The sequence below is a fragment of the Thermobia domestica genome, chromosome 8, assembly GCF_964235325.1.
Source record: "Thermobia domestica chromosome 8, izTheDome1.hap1.1, whole genome shotgun sequence".
NCBI classification, from domain to species: domain Eukaryota; kingdom Metazoa; phylum Arthropoda; class Insecta; order Zygentoma; family Lepismatidae; genus Thermobia; species Thermobia domestica.
The window spans coordinates 187531231-187546974 of NC_137461.1; the positions used below are offsets into that span (position 1 = coordinate 187531231).

Below are 15744 nucleotides of genomic sequence, written 5' to 3' on the forward strand. Positions count from 1 at the left end.
TTACGCTGTGAAGTCATTGTCAAATGAATAATAAGCAACAAAACCGCAACCACAACAGCACCCAACAAATAACCAACTCACACTAACTCTTCAGAATGACATTCATGTGACAAATTTTTAACCCTGGCAACGCTGACATATAGAAGGAAGGTAAGGGAGTATTGCAAGAGTCAGGCAGCAAAAATGTTGAAATTTTTCCCCCTTTACCTCAGCCCCCGCTGGTAAACAAGCTAGCTCCCTATAGTACGTATCCAAGGAAAAAGAATGCCCGGTTCAAATATTATAGATTTATTAAATGATGTTGTTCGTACAAGAAAATATTCAAGAAATCCTATAGGTATACATGAATTTAAAAATTTATTAGATGTTAATGTTCCTAAAGAATTTATTGGAACACCAGCATCAAAACTAAACATTAGTAGTAGTAGTAGTAGTAGTAGTAGTAGTAAAAACAACGTAATCGTAAAGTAAGAAAACAATCTGATCGTGCAGCAGTAGCTAATTTATTTAAACATTGGAAAAAATATAGTATGTAAAAATAACAAAATTATCAAATCCTATATTATGATATTAAAATCCTGATTGTTTATCCAGTATACAAGCATTACATCGTAAAAAAATTGCCTAAATAGAAAATAAAGAATTCGTTAGCTTTTCAAAATGCTTGTAAATTACGTGCACCAGCTCATAGTTTTTGAACGTAAAAAGTAGTATGTTAGTGCACCAAATGAGGCATTACAAATGGATTTAGCAGATATACAAAACATTTCAAAGTATAATAATTATATATATATATCTTCTATGGATATTTTTTCAGGCTATGCAAATTGTATTCCCTTAAAAACAAAGATCCTGAAATGGCAAAAGCAATAACAACAATTTTTAAAAAAATTCAAGTTTCCGTGTTTAACGTACAAACAGTTTTAGGCGGAGAATTTTATAATCGTCATCTAAAACAATTGTTTAAAGAATATGAAATTAATTATTATAGGGTTCATTCCGAAATTAAATGCGCTTTAGTAGAACGATTTATAAGGACATTAAAAGAAAATTCTATCGTTACTTTACTGAAAAGAATATTTATCGATATATTAATGTCTCAGATCAAATTGTAAATAATTATAATCACTCATATCATTCAAGTGGCACCCACACAAATAAATGAATGCAGTGTGAACCAAGTGTGGAAAACATTATACGGAAATACAATAAATAAAAGAATAAAAGTTGTAAATTTAGTCCGGGTTATTATATCTGTGTTAGTAAGTATAAAGGTATATTGGAAAAAGGATATTTGCCTAAATAGACATAAGTAATATTTATTGTAAATAAATGTATTAAATCAAATCCTGTCACTTATAAATTAAAAGATTGTAATGGAGAAGAAATTAAATTGATATTTTATGCACAAGAATTACAAAAAGTAATTATAAATTCAAAGTAAACTTTTCTAATTGAAAATATATTAAAATGTAAAAATTGTTGGATGTATGTAAAATGGTTGCAATATCCGTCAAGGATGAATTCGTAAATTAGATCAGATTCTATTCAGTCTGCAAGATGAATTCAAATTTTACACACGACTTTTACGTTACTCTTCCTTCAAATGCAAGTAGTAAACTTTTCGATAATAATAGTACTACAGCTTCATTTCGAGTTAAATTAGAACAACCTATTGATTTAATTGATGGGGAATGAGGTGTTGCATTAACACAAATTAATATTCCGTGGAGTTTTATAATGTTCGTGAAAATGTAGAAACTATAATTACTACTGTTATTGATGATAAACGTTATCATGTTACAGTAACATCGGGATATTATTCATCTATTGAATCCATTCAGTTGATTCCTGAGAATGTTCGTATATTACAATATTTACAAAATAAAAATCAAATTGTTATTAAACATTCTTTAAAATTAGAAGATCAAGGTATGATCGGTATTACACCGGGATTACAACATATTTTTGGGTTTATTAATGAAAATACACCTGACATTAAAAATGTTGTATACACAAAAGTTAGAAATATTGATTTGATATTAGCACGTGAAAATTTCCATCTAATTTAGATTATAATATTCCATATACAGTTAATGTATGCGTTGATATTGTAAGACAAACTATAGGACCGATAGTTCGACCGTGTATATAATGTACAACACGGTCATGTAAAATCTTTTGTGTTTCACACACTGCATTATGTTAAAGTTGAAATGAAATATTTTGATACAATAGAAGTAGACTTAAAAGAACACGGTTTAAAATTACAATTTCGTTTTGAAACTTCAAACTTGACACTTCACTTTAAACGAATTTTTTTCTGAAAGTATTAATGATATTAATGATAATTTTTACATTACATTAGTTTCAAACGCTAGTACAAATGTATATCCTAAAAATAGTCCAATATATTTTATTAATCAATTAAAAATATATACGATCATTAGAATCCGATTGGTATGTGCGGTTAAGTGAAGTACATATTCCATTAACATACTACAGTGTTACCAAAGGTGAAAATCTTATATGGTATAAATTTAAAAATGTAGAGCCTATGAAAAGTAAAGTTATTGTTGGATATTATCCAACCATTCGTAATTTAATATATGAATTAAACACAGTATCAAGATTTATAAGATTCAGTTTTTCAAATATTTTGGATGTTGAATGTGGTGAACGTGTAGAATCAGTTACATTGTCACCTATATTAGCTTTACAATTAGGTTTTTCTAAAAAATCGGAACTTCTAAAATAGCGTCTGGAATTCAAACAACCATATGTAGATATTAGATATCCACATCAAATTTGTATGTATACAGATTTACAATATCAATTTTTAAGTGATACAAAAGCACCATTATTACGTATAGCAACAATCTCTGATATAAATACGGAAAAGTACAATCGCCTTTAAAAATATTCATTATATGCCACTTGCAAAATATTGTTTTAACACAGTCGAAATGCTATTAGAAGATCACACAGGGCAAAATTTGCCATTTCGATCTGGGTCACTCACCGTAACACTACATTTTAAACGCTCTCCTGCATCTGCTAAGTAATAATAAATATGAGATAAAAACGTGTTTCTTATCATCGTGGACGTAGAATATCATATTTTTCAGGACCTGTATATCAAAGGCGACATGGTATAGGTAGTTTCTTTAAAGGGTTATTCGTTTAGCTTTACCATTTCTTAAACAAGGTGGAAAAACTGTAGGGCGTCAGGCATTACGAACTGGTATGCAAGTTGCGGGTGATGTAGTGGAAAATCGTCCATTTAAAGAATCTGTTCGTGCACGTGTAAAACAAGGTGATGATAGTTTAAAACAAAAGCCATTAATAAAGTTGGACAGTTTCTAACTGGTAGCAGTAAGAAACGGTCACTCAAAAGGAAGGCCCTTGTAATTGTAAAGTTTGGACCACCGACGAAACGTAAACATATAAACGATATCTTTTCATAATGTCGCTCCTAAATTCAGGTAGTTCTGAATGTTGTACCAATGAATTTGATTTCTTCTATACCCATGATACAAACAGCGATTGAAGCAACTACAAATGCCGAATATCGTCCTATTTCTACATTAACATCAGAAGGACCTGTTGAATTTGTTATTGCTGGAGAAACAGGGGAATTTCTTCTTTCTGCAAATTTATATCTTTATGTACTTTCTAAAATTACAAAAGCTGATGGTACAAATTTAACTGAAGATGATATTGTTGCACCATTATCATTAAAAGAATGAACATAAATAAAAATATCAGTAATAACAATCGTATGTTGTGAGAGCTTTGTGGGCTGCAGAAAATAGTTTGGCGGGCCGCATGCGGCCCGCGGGCGGCCATTTGGACAACTCTGGTCTAAAGTATACTGCTTCAACTTTACACGTTCACAAGTGTGCAGATAATAAACATCCTTTCGTGCAATATTAGTGCAGTGCTCATGAAGCATTACTCTATAGTGAATATATAAAAGTGTATGATTCTGTTTTACATGTGAATAACAGTGATAATTACATACCTACTGCAATTAAGAAAAATAATAATCTTCATCATGTATAGTGACGAAGTGTTACTAGTTAATAAAGTGACTTGTGCAAGTGTTACTGGAATTTATCCCATTAAGAAACTTCCTGTAATGGTAGAACCACCTGCTGCACTTGAGATTAATCTTGATACATCCGATTTAAATGGTTCGCACTGGTTTGCAGTGTACGTCGATGAGAAAAAACAAAGCTACTACTTTGGTAGTTTTGCTATGGACATTCCGAAAGAAAGAAAAAAACTTTTTATCAAAAAATACTAAAATATATTTTACAAATAGTCAACAATATGACGACGATGATTCTGTGTTGTGCGGATATTTTGTTTTATTCTTTATGCATCATATTATTCACACTCAATCATTTGAAAAGTGTTTAAGGATGTTTAATAAGAAAAATTTGAAAAAGAATGATGATATCGTTTACAAACATGTAAACAAAATTTTAGAAAGAAAATATTTTTTAAAATTTTTTATAATATTTATATTTTTATATATACGAGTTTTTAAATTACATTTTTTAAATTTTAAAATCATTTTTCACTTACATTCCTTCATTTTGTTTACAATTCCTCATTACAATCTTGATAGTGCATTAGTAAATGCATTTGATCTTTCATATTTCCACCAATAATTCAACTGTTGTGCGTTACGATATGGACATCCTGATTTCTTTACAATATTTGTGTGAAAAGAACAATATTCATTAAATGTGTTTCCACAATTCATGAAGGACAATGTTTTGTTTCCAAATCTATAACATTATCTAATGCAAATATTCCCTTAATCCAAAGAGATTTTTCTGAGCCTTTCCAATAAAAGTTGATTTTTTGCACATAATTGATATACAAGTTTGCGTATGAGTGATACAGTATATCCAGTTTTGCAAATCCCACTTCAAACTGTGTAAATTTTTTAATGTTAACCAATCAATTTGTTTTTGGCGCTAATGACAATAAATTATATTCTATTGCAAATTTTACCATGCAATGGAAATTTACTGTATCATCGCATGCGCTTAGACAAAACTCACGAATAATAAATTAGTTATCAGACATTTTAAAACACTGAATATCAATAATATATTGATTTACGCGTGGTGAAATTTCATTTGTGCGCTGAATGAAGAATAATATAATTTGTCCAGCGATTTCTGTATTTTTTAAAAGATCACGAGTTTTACGCATAAAGTATATAAATGAGATTTCACTATGTTCTTCTTCAAACACTTCAGAAAGTTCATTAAGAGTTTTACCAAGAGATAAGTACTTCGCTGGTAATGTTCCAGTATTATAAAGATGAGTACAATCATGAAGAATATGTAATTTGCATTCCACACATTCAGTTGGATTATTATTACGTAAGTATACTTTTATTTTTAATAAACAATTCACATTAATATTTTCACCAGTACATAACTCTCATGCAACACTACCACTCTTCGAATACATTTTTCAATCCGGAATGTCATATTTCCGCCTGTCTTTTCTTAATAAAACGTCCAGTGATTCCGGGTGATAGTCTATATAATTTAGTAATTCCAGAATATAAAATTTTTTCTTGTTAATTTTCCCATAATGTGTATATTTGCATACAAGTAAAACATATCTTCTTAAACACTAGAACTTGCTATGATACTTGAAGCTCGGGTTTCCAATGATTTTGGGAGTACATTCACACAATCATGAGCATAATCATGATAGGAGACTTCTCTACGTCCATCGCATATTAATGTATCGTTAAAGTTCCATTTTTCAATAGCCTTCTTTATACATTCTCGGTCCATTTTTTGACTATTAAAACAACAATCTAAACTCCAAAATCTCGATGTTCTTGATAATACAGGTAAAGATAATCGTGGGGTGTCTGAAACTGTTAGCGCTGGTGATTCTATTGCGTCGTATGAAATTCTTCATCTGAAGATGATTCGTATATTTCTGTTGCAGCATCAGGTAATAATGATGCTTCAATATTACCATTGCAATTATCCTTTTTCTCATACGACTGCATGATGTATCTTTATATATTTTGTCTTATAACCTGTATTTAAAGTATTTTCATACCCACAAAGTAATCACGCGTTCACCTTTGGCTTCGCCAATCTTGTTTTCTATTAGTTATCGGCATTCTCTGATGTCTACCCACCGCGGCGCCAAACCTATTTGCCAATGCATCGCCGGTATTCTGTGATGTCACGTAGCATTAAAGTCAATACCTACACCACTAGCTTTCATTTCCGCCTATTCATCTCTGTTCCAAAAGCCCGTGAAAATTTCAGCTACTGTCCAGACATCACCAGCAAAGGACGTGCGAGGACCAAGCTCTGTATATGTACCAGCATCAAGCATTTTACCACGCTTAAACTCAGTGAGTGTTCAAATGATTAAAAAAAATCCCGCATGAGAAAAGTTTATTCCCTCCCACAATTTTTTGATCGATCACAATCAAATTTAACAACGAGTATATTATGCATACGTACCCTCCAATACAAGTTGCTATGCAAATGATCCAGTAAAATAAAATAATAGGAAATACAAATAATATTCGATTACAATCAAAGATATTTCAGCAAGGAATTTACCAAAAAATTAACATAAATAAATTAAATAAATATTCCTTCCTTCCTTCCCTAAGAGGGTCCCGTAATAATATTAACACGGGGTGGGGACCATTCTCTTCCTCTTCTTTTACTGGGGGTACAGGGGCCATAGGAATCATCTTTTAACATTTAATTTTTTAACGAAACTTTAATATGATCACAGTGTAGCTGCTCTATTTGAATAAATTGTTATGAGATAATTAAAGATACGATCTAATTAAAAAGCTGGTTTCGAGATTAATTTTATTTTTAATATAGTTGTTCTAATAAACTTGATATCAAATTTTTAATACGATCAAAGCATAGCTGTTGTATTTGAATAAAAAAAATACTACGAAAGCAGAATTTGCTATGCATACGATCCATTAAAATTACGAAAAGAACACGTAATACAGGTCATTCACCTACTTTCCCATGTGGCAATTAACGTCACGCACTTTCTCTAGCTTGTTAACAACTCAATTAAAAGTAGTTACGGCGGTCTCTTTTACCACCGAGCAAAATCTTTCGACTTATGACTGTACCCCGAAGCGGGGCAAGTGGCCCCCAAAGAAGAACCTGATACAAGAAAAAACAAAAATACGAAAAAACAAAATTACCCTCCCCTCTCCGCCTTGGTACCCCCTACATACATAAAATCCATATTAGCGGCACGTTTCATCCTTCAGGAAGACATTGATACCAAAATTGTCTTCGTAACTTTATTAGGGACTGAGATATTAAGGTTCAAAGTCTTGACGCAGCAGTTGTGTCTTTCGTAAGGTTAACTTATCACATTTTGAAAATTATTTGTGCAATTTATGAATAATATGAATATGTTAGCAAAAGCTGCGTGATACCTTTAGTAATATAGATATTTTAATAGTACTTAAGATCCATTATGAAAATCTAATAATGGAAAGATCAGTATATATCCCTATCAAACAAATTCATTTTGCGTATGATATTCCGATCCCAAAACTCTTTCTTTTAATAATTTACGGTTTTTTTAAGTGTGAATAACAAATTACATTTTAGTCAATATTAATATCAAGGGCTAGGAATTTTAGGTCCAACAATTCAGTTAGAAAAATTGCAAAAAGTGCAAAATTGTGATTTAAACATACAAAGTTTTGAACTAAGTGCAAATTTCAAATGCAAATATTCATGAAACAATACCGAAACTAATTACTTCATACGAAGTCATTCTGATTGAAGTGACAACGGAAAAACAAAATTTAAATTAGTTACTCACATGAACATGCTTACATTCCCTCAAGGTAATTCCTACCTGCTTCGAGGACATGGTTCCAAATATGTGATAGGCATTTGACCCCGTATTTAAGGGCTCAAGCTTTACTCATGTATTAAAACATCATCCTAAAATAATTCCCAGAATAAAATGTTATTAAAGTCTTAAACCCAGAAAACATTAAATGTGATAAAGTGATGTCACTGAGGGAAGATACAAAAATGTGCCTGATTGGAATAGTGAAAAAAGGCACGTTTATATAACAAGCTGATTGGGGAATTTTAGTAACAGAACAAAATAAGGTGAACCGTCAAAATTCCTAGCTCTGTTTGTATCTGTTTTCTTATTGCTTGCTGGTTTCTACGCTATATTTTAAACTTTTTTTTTTTTTTTTTTTTGCTAGATATGTTGGAAGATTATGTGGCCAGTCTGTGTGTAAACATAATCCATGCCGTTTTGGAGCAACGTGTGTTAATGTGGAATCTGGATTCTTATGTCTTTGTCCAATAGGTAAACAAGGACGATTTTGTGAACACGGTATGTATTATAGTTCACTATATTTGTTATATTTATCTTGAAATTAGAAAGTATGTTCATGTAATAAAATGAAACTACCGTACGTTTTGCGTATGTATTGGAAGTATTACAACGTAAGAACTTAAGGGAATTCTGAGATTTAAAAGTAAAAGACAGATAGAAATATTATATGCACAAATAGCAATAAAGTCACAGAAATATCGATAGTAAAAGGTAGAATGTAGTAAAATGTGCCGGATGCCATTCCTTTAATCTCGAGTTTCTTCAGTCAAGTCCAAATATGCACTTCTAAGAGCCAATAGAGATTATTTCAACCATGTGGACGTTCTAAACTTTGGGGAATGAAATATGTAATTTGCATTATCGTAAACAATGCCGTGCCGTTGGAAGGGAGAGCGGGGTGACGGTCCCGGGCGCCGAAGTAAGGGGGCGCAAAATTCGGGAGGAAAAAGAAAAGAAAAATGAGAGGAAAACTTTCTTTGAAATTTTAGATGAACAGCAATCTGTTTCAATATAATGTTTAATTTGACCAAGATAAGATTTATACTAAGAGAATAGAAGGGAACATGCACATAGATAAAATAGAAGGGAAAAAGTAATAATAAGTGATCAAAATCAAGGAAAACCAGGGCTTATTGTTGAAAATTTTCGTACGCTTCGTGCCAATTATGGTGGCGCTTCGCGGTTGATCTGTCGACCTCACTCATATGTATGGAGGCGCCGTCGTATACTCTCGCCCTGATTTTTCACGGCACGGCACTGATCGTAAGAAAGATATACAAATACTTCATTAATAACAATTTATTCAGCATGACAATCACGTGATTCAGTCCAATCATACATAACATACTGCTTGCAAAAATTGCAAGACCAAGATAATCCAGTGATACAAGTACTCGGGTGAAACCGGGCTTTAAGAGAAAAAAGTTTCATTACAGCTCTCTTACCTCGGAAATTTTGAACTTCTTTAAATACTTCAGTTTTCATGACGAAATAATACTACGTTCCATCATTGTACAACAAAGATAGATACATACTCAATTGAGAAGAAACAGCATGATAGATTTCAAGAGTAATAATAAAAGTCATTCGATAGGAAAGTAAAAGTGTAAAGTTCTTTGACACTAACTAATGTTAAGCACTCGAGTACTGTAAAAGCAGTGTTGTTACTTCATAATCATAAAGAATAAACTTACGAAATGCAACTACTTAAGATTGCATAAACACACAATATTATATGAAACAGAAGTACGTAGAAGAAATAGTATTTAGGAAAAATCAATAGAAATAATTGGCTTTCGTTTAATAATGTGAAACTACGGTAGAATTCCCAACTATGGAAATTCAATACTCAAATTTGAAGTAGTACATCTATGACTGCTGGTTACAATAGATTAATAAAACCAGGTAGAATCTGTTCCTCGCACGCTGAATCCATATCAGAAACCCATTACTCTCTATGCTTCATCCTTTTTGTTCCATGGCGATAAAGGTTAAAACCGGAAATCGTTAATTTCTACCAATTCCGGATTGGATAGATGGTAAAGAGAGCAGATAGAACCTACTCTTGCGAAGCTGACTCGATTGTAGAAAAAATACCGATTCAAGACACCTTGCGACTTCTAGAGAATCACTTTCCACCAGATATTGTGGAGTTGTTTCGACATACGCTAACCTCCAGTTACTTTCTCTACGAGGGACAATACTAAGAACAAACCAATGAAGTTGCCATGGGAGAAGAAACCTCTCTCACCAGCTCTGGCTAATCTGTTTACGGAAGATTTTGAACACCAAATCCTACAGTCAACACCGCTAAAGCAAACCCATTTCTACCGATTGTGAACACCTTCGTTGGTTGGTTCCACGGATAACAGTCTCTACAAATCTTTCTTGATCTCTTCAACAGTCACCATCCTAAGCTCAAGTTCACTATGGAAATAGAAAACAATGGGTGCTTATCATTTTTGGACATTCGCGTTAGAAGAAAAACTGACGGCAGCCATAAACACGGTGTGTACAGGAAACCTACACATACGGACCTCTACCTTAATAACAATAGCTTCCACCACAAGTCTCAACGGATAGCTGTAATGAACACATTGTTACATAGAGCCTTTGAAATATCAGATGAAGAAAGCATACAGGCCGAACTCCAACATCTTAATACCACGTTTCAGCAATATAGCTACAGCGATACAAACATAAGGAGCCTAAAGAGGGCCACCACGAAGCCATCCAATTCAGGAAAAGAAAAAAAGAACGAACCTTTCTTCCATACACGGGCCAAATTTCAGGAAGACTTAGCAGAATCCTACGAAAACTCGGGATTAGAAAATATCCTTAAACCTCCTGCCAAACTCAGAGCCTTGCTACGTCCAGTAAAAAATTATTTAGAACGTAGGACACTAGGAGTGTACCTCATTCCTTGTGCACGTGGAAAAGCCTGTGTTGAATAGAGACTGGACGTATAATTGAAATTCAGCGGAAACAACATTGCAATTACATGAAACGACAGCAACCACAAAAATCAGGATTGGCAGAGCATAGCATAACTGAGGGACACATCGTTTTCTTCTCTGAAACAACGTTGATAGCAAAGTACTCAGGCTACTGGGAAAGAAAAGTAAAGGAAGCAATAGCAATACTAGAAGAACACAGCACCTCAATAAGGATACCGGTCTTCAACTCAGCCCCCTTATTGCAAGAAAACGTATACAAAACAACCAATCAGGGCTTGCCAGCCAACCCAACAATTGACTCCGTAGACTGACGCTGATTGGACGTAGCAGCTGACCACTCAAATTCCGCCCCTTTCCTCCAACATCTGTATAATAAAGCCTTCTGTTTTTGGTCTCTCATAGTTCACCCTGAGTACGAGAACATTGTTGTCAGTTCTCGAAACGTTGGGCGACGTATTATTCACCTGGTTGATTGCCCGAGAGCAACTATATTCCATGTTCTCTTATTTTTACTTAAGAGTTTATATACTGAATTTTGCAACTTCAATTTACGTGAAACCTTACATTAGGCACTTCGTGAATAAAGAATGGAGAAATTGCATATTATAAAAATGACCGAATGTTACACACTTAGAAACGGAATGTTTCGAAAACATTGAAACTTGTATTTCGTTATTTTTTTTTTAAGAATTTATATACTGAGTTTTATGTCTTCAACTTAAGGAGATCGTCACATTCGGCACTTTATGATTAAGGAAAGGAAATTTCGGTATGATTGAAATGGCTCTCGTTTCCCCTTAGAAGTGGAATTTTCCGAAATGCTGGAATACGTTTTTTCCTTATTTTTAATTAAAAGTCTATATACTGAATTTTAGATTTCCAACGTAAGGTAATTCTCACATTCGGCACTTATTAAACCAGGGGTGCCCACAAGGGGGGCAATGACGCAAACTGCGTTATTGAAATATTTGGGGGGTTAAAAATCTATATAATTATGTTTGAGGGGGTGTAAAAATTAATCGAAAAGTTTTTTTTTCATGGAAGAACACCTATAGATAGACAATTGAGGGGGGTGCGTCATGGACATGAGGGGGGTGGGGGTGGGCACCACTGATTAAACAATGAAAAAATTGGATATTTTATAAATGTTTATATATCGACTATGGAGCTCAGAATTTTCGGAAACGCTGCAACATGTTTTTTCCTTATTTTTAGTGAAAGCTTCATATACTGAGTTCCATAATCTAACGTCAGAAGTTCATGAAATTCTCTATTCTTTGTAATAATTTTCAAACCCTCTGTCCTCTCTTAGAATGAATATTTCCTAAGGTCCTTCCTTATTCCATACTTCTATGACAAGAGGGTGCATTCTCCAAAATTCACATTAATATTTCTAGTGGTATGGCTTAAGCGATGACGTGTCACCAATTTCTACTCCTTTATATAATAGTATAGATAAAATAATATTATTCACTTCTGACCACTATTAATATTTAGTGGTGGACAAACAAAGGATGTGTGATAGACTGTAAACCTGTATAACCCATCTTTTCAATACAGGTTTACTTTAAATGAGGAAATGGAGAAACGGTGAAATATAATAGTTGATGCCACATGGGACACATTAATACTTTTACGTAATCTGCATTTACCAGGTAATCGTTCTACTTTTATTTGAGAGGATGCAGCATTATCAGCCTCTGAATTAACACTAGAGTATACCCTATAGTGAGAAATACATATTATCTTACGGTATTTATTGAAGTATACTACACATATGTAAAATATTCTCTTACACTAAAATTACAAAAGTAGAATATAGGCTGCATAGATGGCTGAGTCAGCAAAAAGTTACCTTGTTTTCCTAGAATTCGATATTTTTTCGTAAAATTCGAAGGCAAGTTTCAACAGGCCTTTAGTTGTTATGCTCATAGTCTTTTAGGGCTACCACCAGGAGCCCCGTGGGAAAATTTTGGTTGTGGGAACCCGCTGTTGCTATGCTCATAGTCTTGGACGCTTACCAGATGTAGAAACAAGATGAAACATAAGTGTTCTCGTCTTATATTGTCTAGTTATTTGAACCCCCGTCACCCCTGCTCCTCCTGGAAAGCCGAAGAGTATAAGCGATTTAGCCCCCTTGGTCCTATTCCCTCGAAACGCCTGTAGGTTATGAACTGAAGACGTGATATTCAAATGATCGAAGCTTCTCAGCAGATTGTACGAAATTGGTCTTAGTTGCTAAGGTAAATATTGTATTTCACGATTTTTTTAAAACGTGGGATGAGAAACAATATATGAGTCTCATAACAAAGCACATAATCATACAAAATCGTGTTGTTAAGTGTTACAGTCCCATGTTTGAAAATTTTAGTCCTGGGAACGTTCCCAGGGTTTGCTAAGATGAATATGATTGTTTTAAAACTTATTAGATTCCATTGATTGAACATAATCTAATAACGGAAGCTCCGCATATCATTTGATAATGTTAGATACTATGTATTGAAACCGTAACGAGATATATTTTCGATGTCTAGTATGCGACCTCGATTATGATAGGCATGATCGAACTTGTTCTGACATGATTCTCTAAGGCAAACATGTGTTTCTGTGTGTGTGTAGACCTGAAAAAAGATTAGTTGTAAGTTAGAGTTAACAGAGAGAAGCTGTAATTAGTCTTCGCTGTTTTTCACTTCATATTTGTAATAGTGTGTGTGTGTGTTTGTGTGTGCTTGAACCATTGGATGACTAGAGCTGTGAATAAGTGTTATCATCAGACGATTTTATTAAAATAGGTAAGTAAAAGATATATTATTTAAAATATTACCGTCTATGATTATCCCTGAAAGAATAAAACAATATGTTGTCTTTGTTTAACTATAAATGCACTCCAGACAGTGTATTTACTTTGCGTTTCCGTATTTGATTGAGATAAAATTCTAACGTTAAAACACATACATATAAGCGAACCTGTATGACGTATGATGCTTCTGCACGTTGCACGTTGAATTCTGAGAAAATGATAAGATGGAATTCTTGAATGTTTTCTGACTCGCATTACAAGTAGATTACAGCTGACGTAAGAAATGTCTGGAGACTTGTATAAAGCAGATAGTTAGTAATTGAGCTCTTTTACGAAACATTTTGGGTATAGCTCTGTCTTAAGTATGATAGGACTTTTTTATTTTAAAAAAAGGAACTAAAATAATATTAAATTTTTAAAAACAAAAGTCCTATCATATTAATATTTAATTCACATACTTGGTTTAATTTAGGAAAGAATAACTGATTAAGTATGTGAATTCATTATTATTTTTATTATTTAGTTATGTGGCCCGAATCCAGTGAATCGCCATGGGTGCGCCCCTAGCAACCTCTTCCGCGCTAAGAAACGATTACATGTTACTCTTGTGCAGATCACAATCATGAACAAATAAAACACAACAAATGATAATATATATACAAACATATTAGAATAAAGGAGAAATGACTACCTTGAATAAAAATACCTAGAATTTTATCTATAATTAAAAAGTATTCAAAAGAAACGAAGAAGAATGAAGACATGATGATATGTATACAGAAATGATTACCTGTTAAAATAAATACAGCAAGAAGCGATAATTTTTTCTGGAGTTGATGAGAAAATGTAATGAAATTCATTTAAGAACTATTCCTTTAGCTTTGAAGCAAAGGAAAAGGTATGAATAATGTCCACATAGGATTCGTTAATAGGTTGTTTATTGACGATGACATCAGTAATAATGTTTGCTCCAGATTTTAATAATTCCTTTCCTACTGTTTTAGCTCCTTGTTTTACTAATGGCATGACAGAATAAAATAATCCTCCAAGGAAACTTCCAACTTGATAAGGGGACCCAACATAAACGTTCCCAGTTCCAGAAAGAGCTTGTTTTTGATAATAATGTAAATATGGATTATTCATATTTGTTGATGTTGACTCACTGGTCAAAAATGTAGTTTAACGCATACAGTTCCAAAAGTGAATGCCAGTGGAGAGCCTGTTCTATCTCATATCTATTTTGATGTTTTCAAAATGCATCTTCTCTATAGGCACATAATGTGGAGGATTAAAAATTTCTATAACAATACTTCGAAATGTATGATTCACAGGATTCATATTTATGATGCATAATAATGATGCTACTGTATCTCCAACAAATACAGATTGAATTATATTACAATACACATACATTGTAGATGGAAGTTCTAAACGTAAATTTGGAATGCTTTTGCCTTGTTGCATATCCTTTAAATCATCGTTTGGATCAAATCCCAACATCGCACTAACACTTGGTGATAATGCAACGCCTACATCTATGTCTTTATGAAGACGTATAAAACAGGTATTACTCTCACGAGTATAGGAAATATGAAAATTTGTGAATCTGTTGTACGTATTATCTTTATCAATGCTGATATGTCAGTGTAATAACGTACAGGAAGAGTTATAAATTTCCATTCATCACTTTTTGCAGGTTTGTAAAAAAATTATTATTTTCTTCATTAATATTTAATATTGAATGAGGATAATGAATTTCAACAGTAGCCACTTCCCACTTTTCACGGAATTCCATTCTTTGATGAAGTTTCGTAGTGTATGATGTTAAGGTGTTGTCAGGAAAGTATTCCATGGAACTATTACTGGGAAGCGTAACGTAAAAATCTCCATCAGGTTCCATTGTACTTCTCGATCTTCTTTACGGATGATGCAGATATCCAAGAATCGAAAGAAGAAGGATATCCTTTCCAATGAACAAGATATTCTTTTCTGCTGTCTTTTCTTGTACGTATGATTTTATCTATGTAAAACGTCTTTGATAACGTCACAGGTTGTAATTCCTCTCTATAAAAT

The 15744-nt window shown here is 33.0% G+C and overlaps 1 protein-coding gene across 4 annotated transcripts in view; it reads left to right on the forward strand.

Annotated features, from left to right (window-relative positions):
* Positions 1-15744, forward strand: part of eys (eyes shut) — a 1117243-nt gene that overhangs the window by 590866 nt on the left and 510633 nt on the right. For all 4 annotated transcript variants that reach the window (XR_014132762.1, XR_014132763.1, XM_081769320.1 and 1 more), the window contains exon 12: positions 8279-8412. Coding sequence is in view for 2 of the 4 variants with exons in the window: in XM_081769320.1 (XP_081625446.1) it covers positions 8279-8412 (134 nt within the window). In the remaining 2 variants the exon portion in view is untranslated. The remainder of the gene's footprint in view (positions 1-8278; positions 8413-15744) is intronic.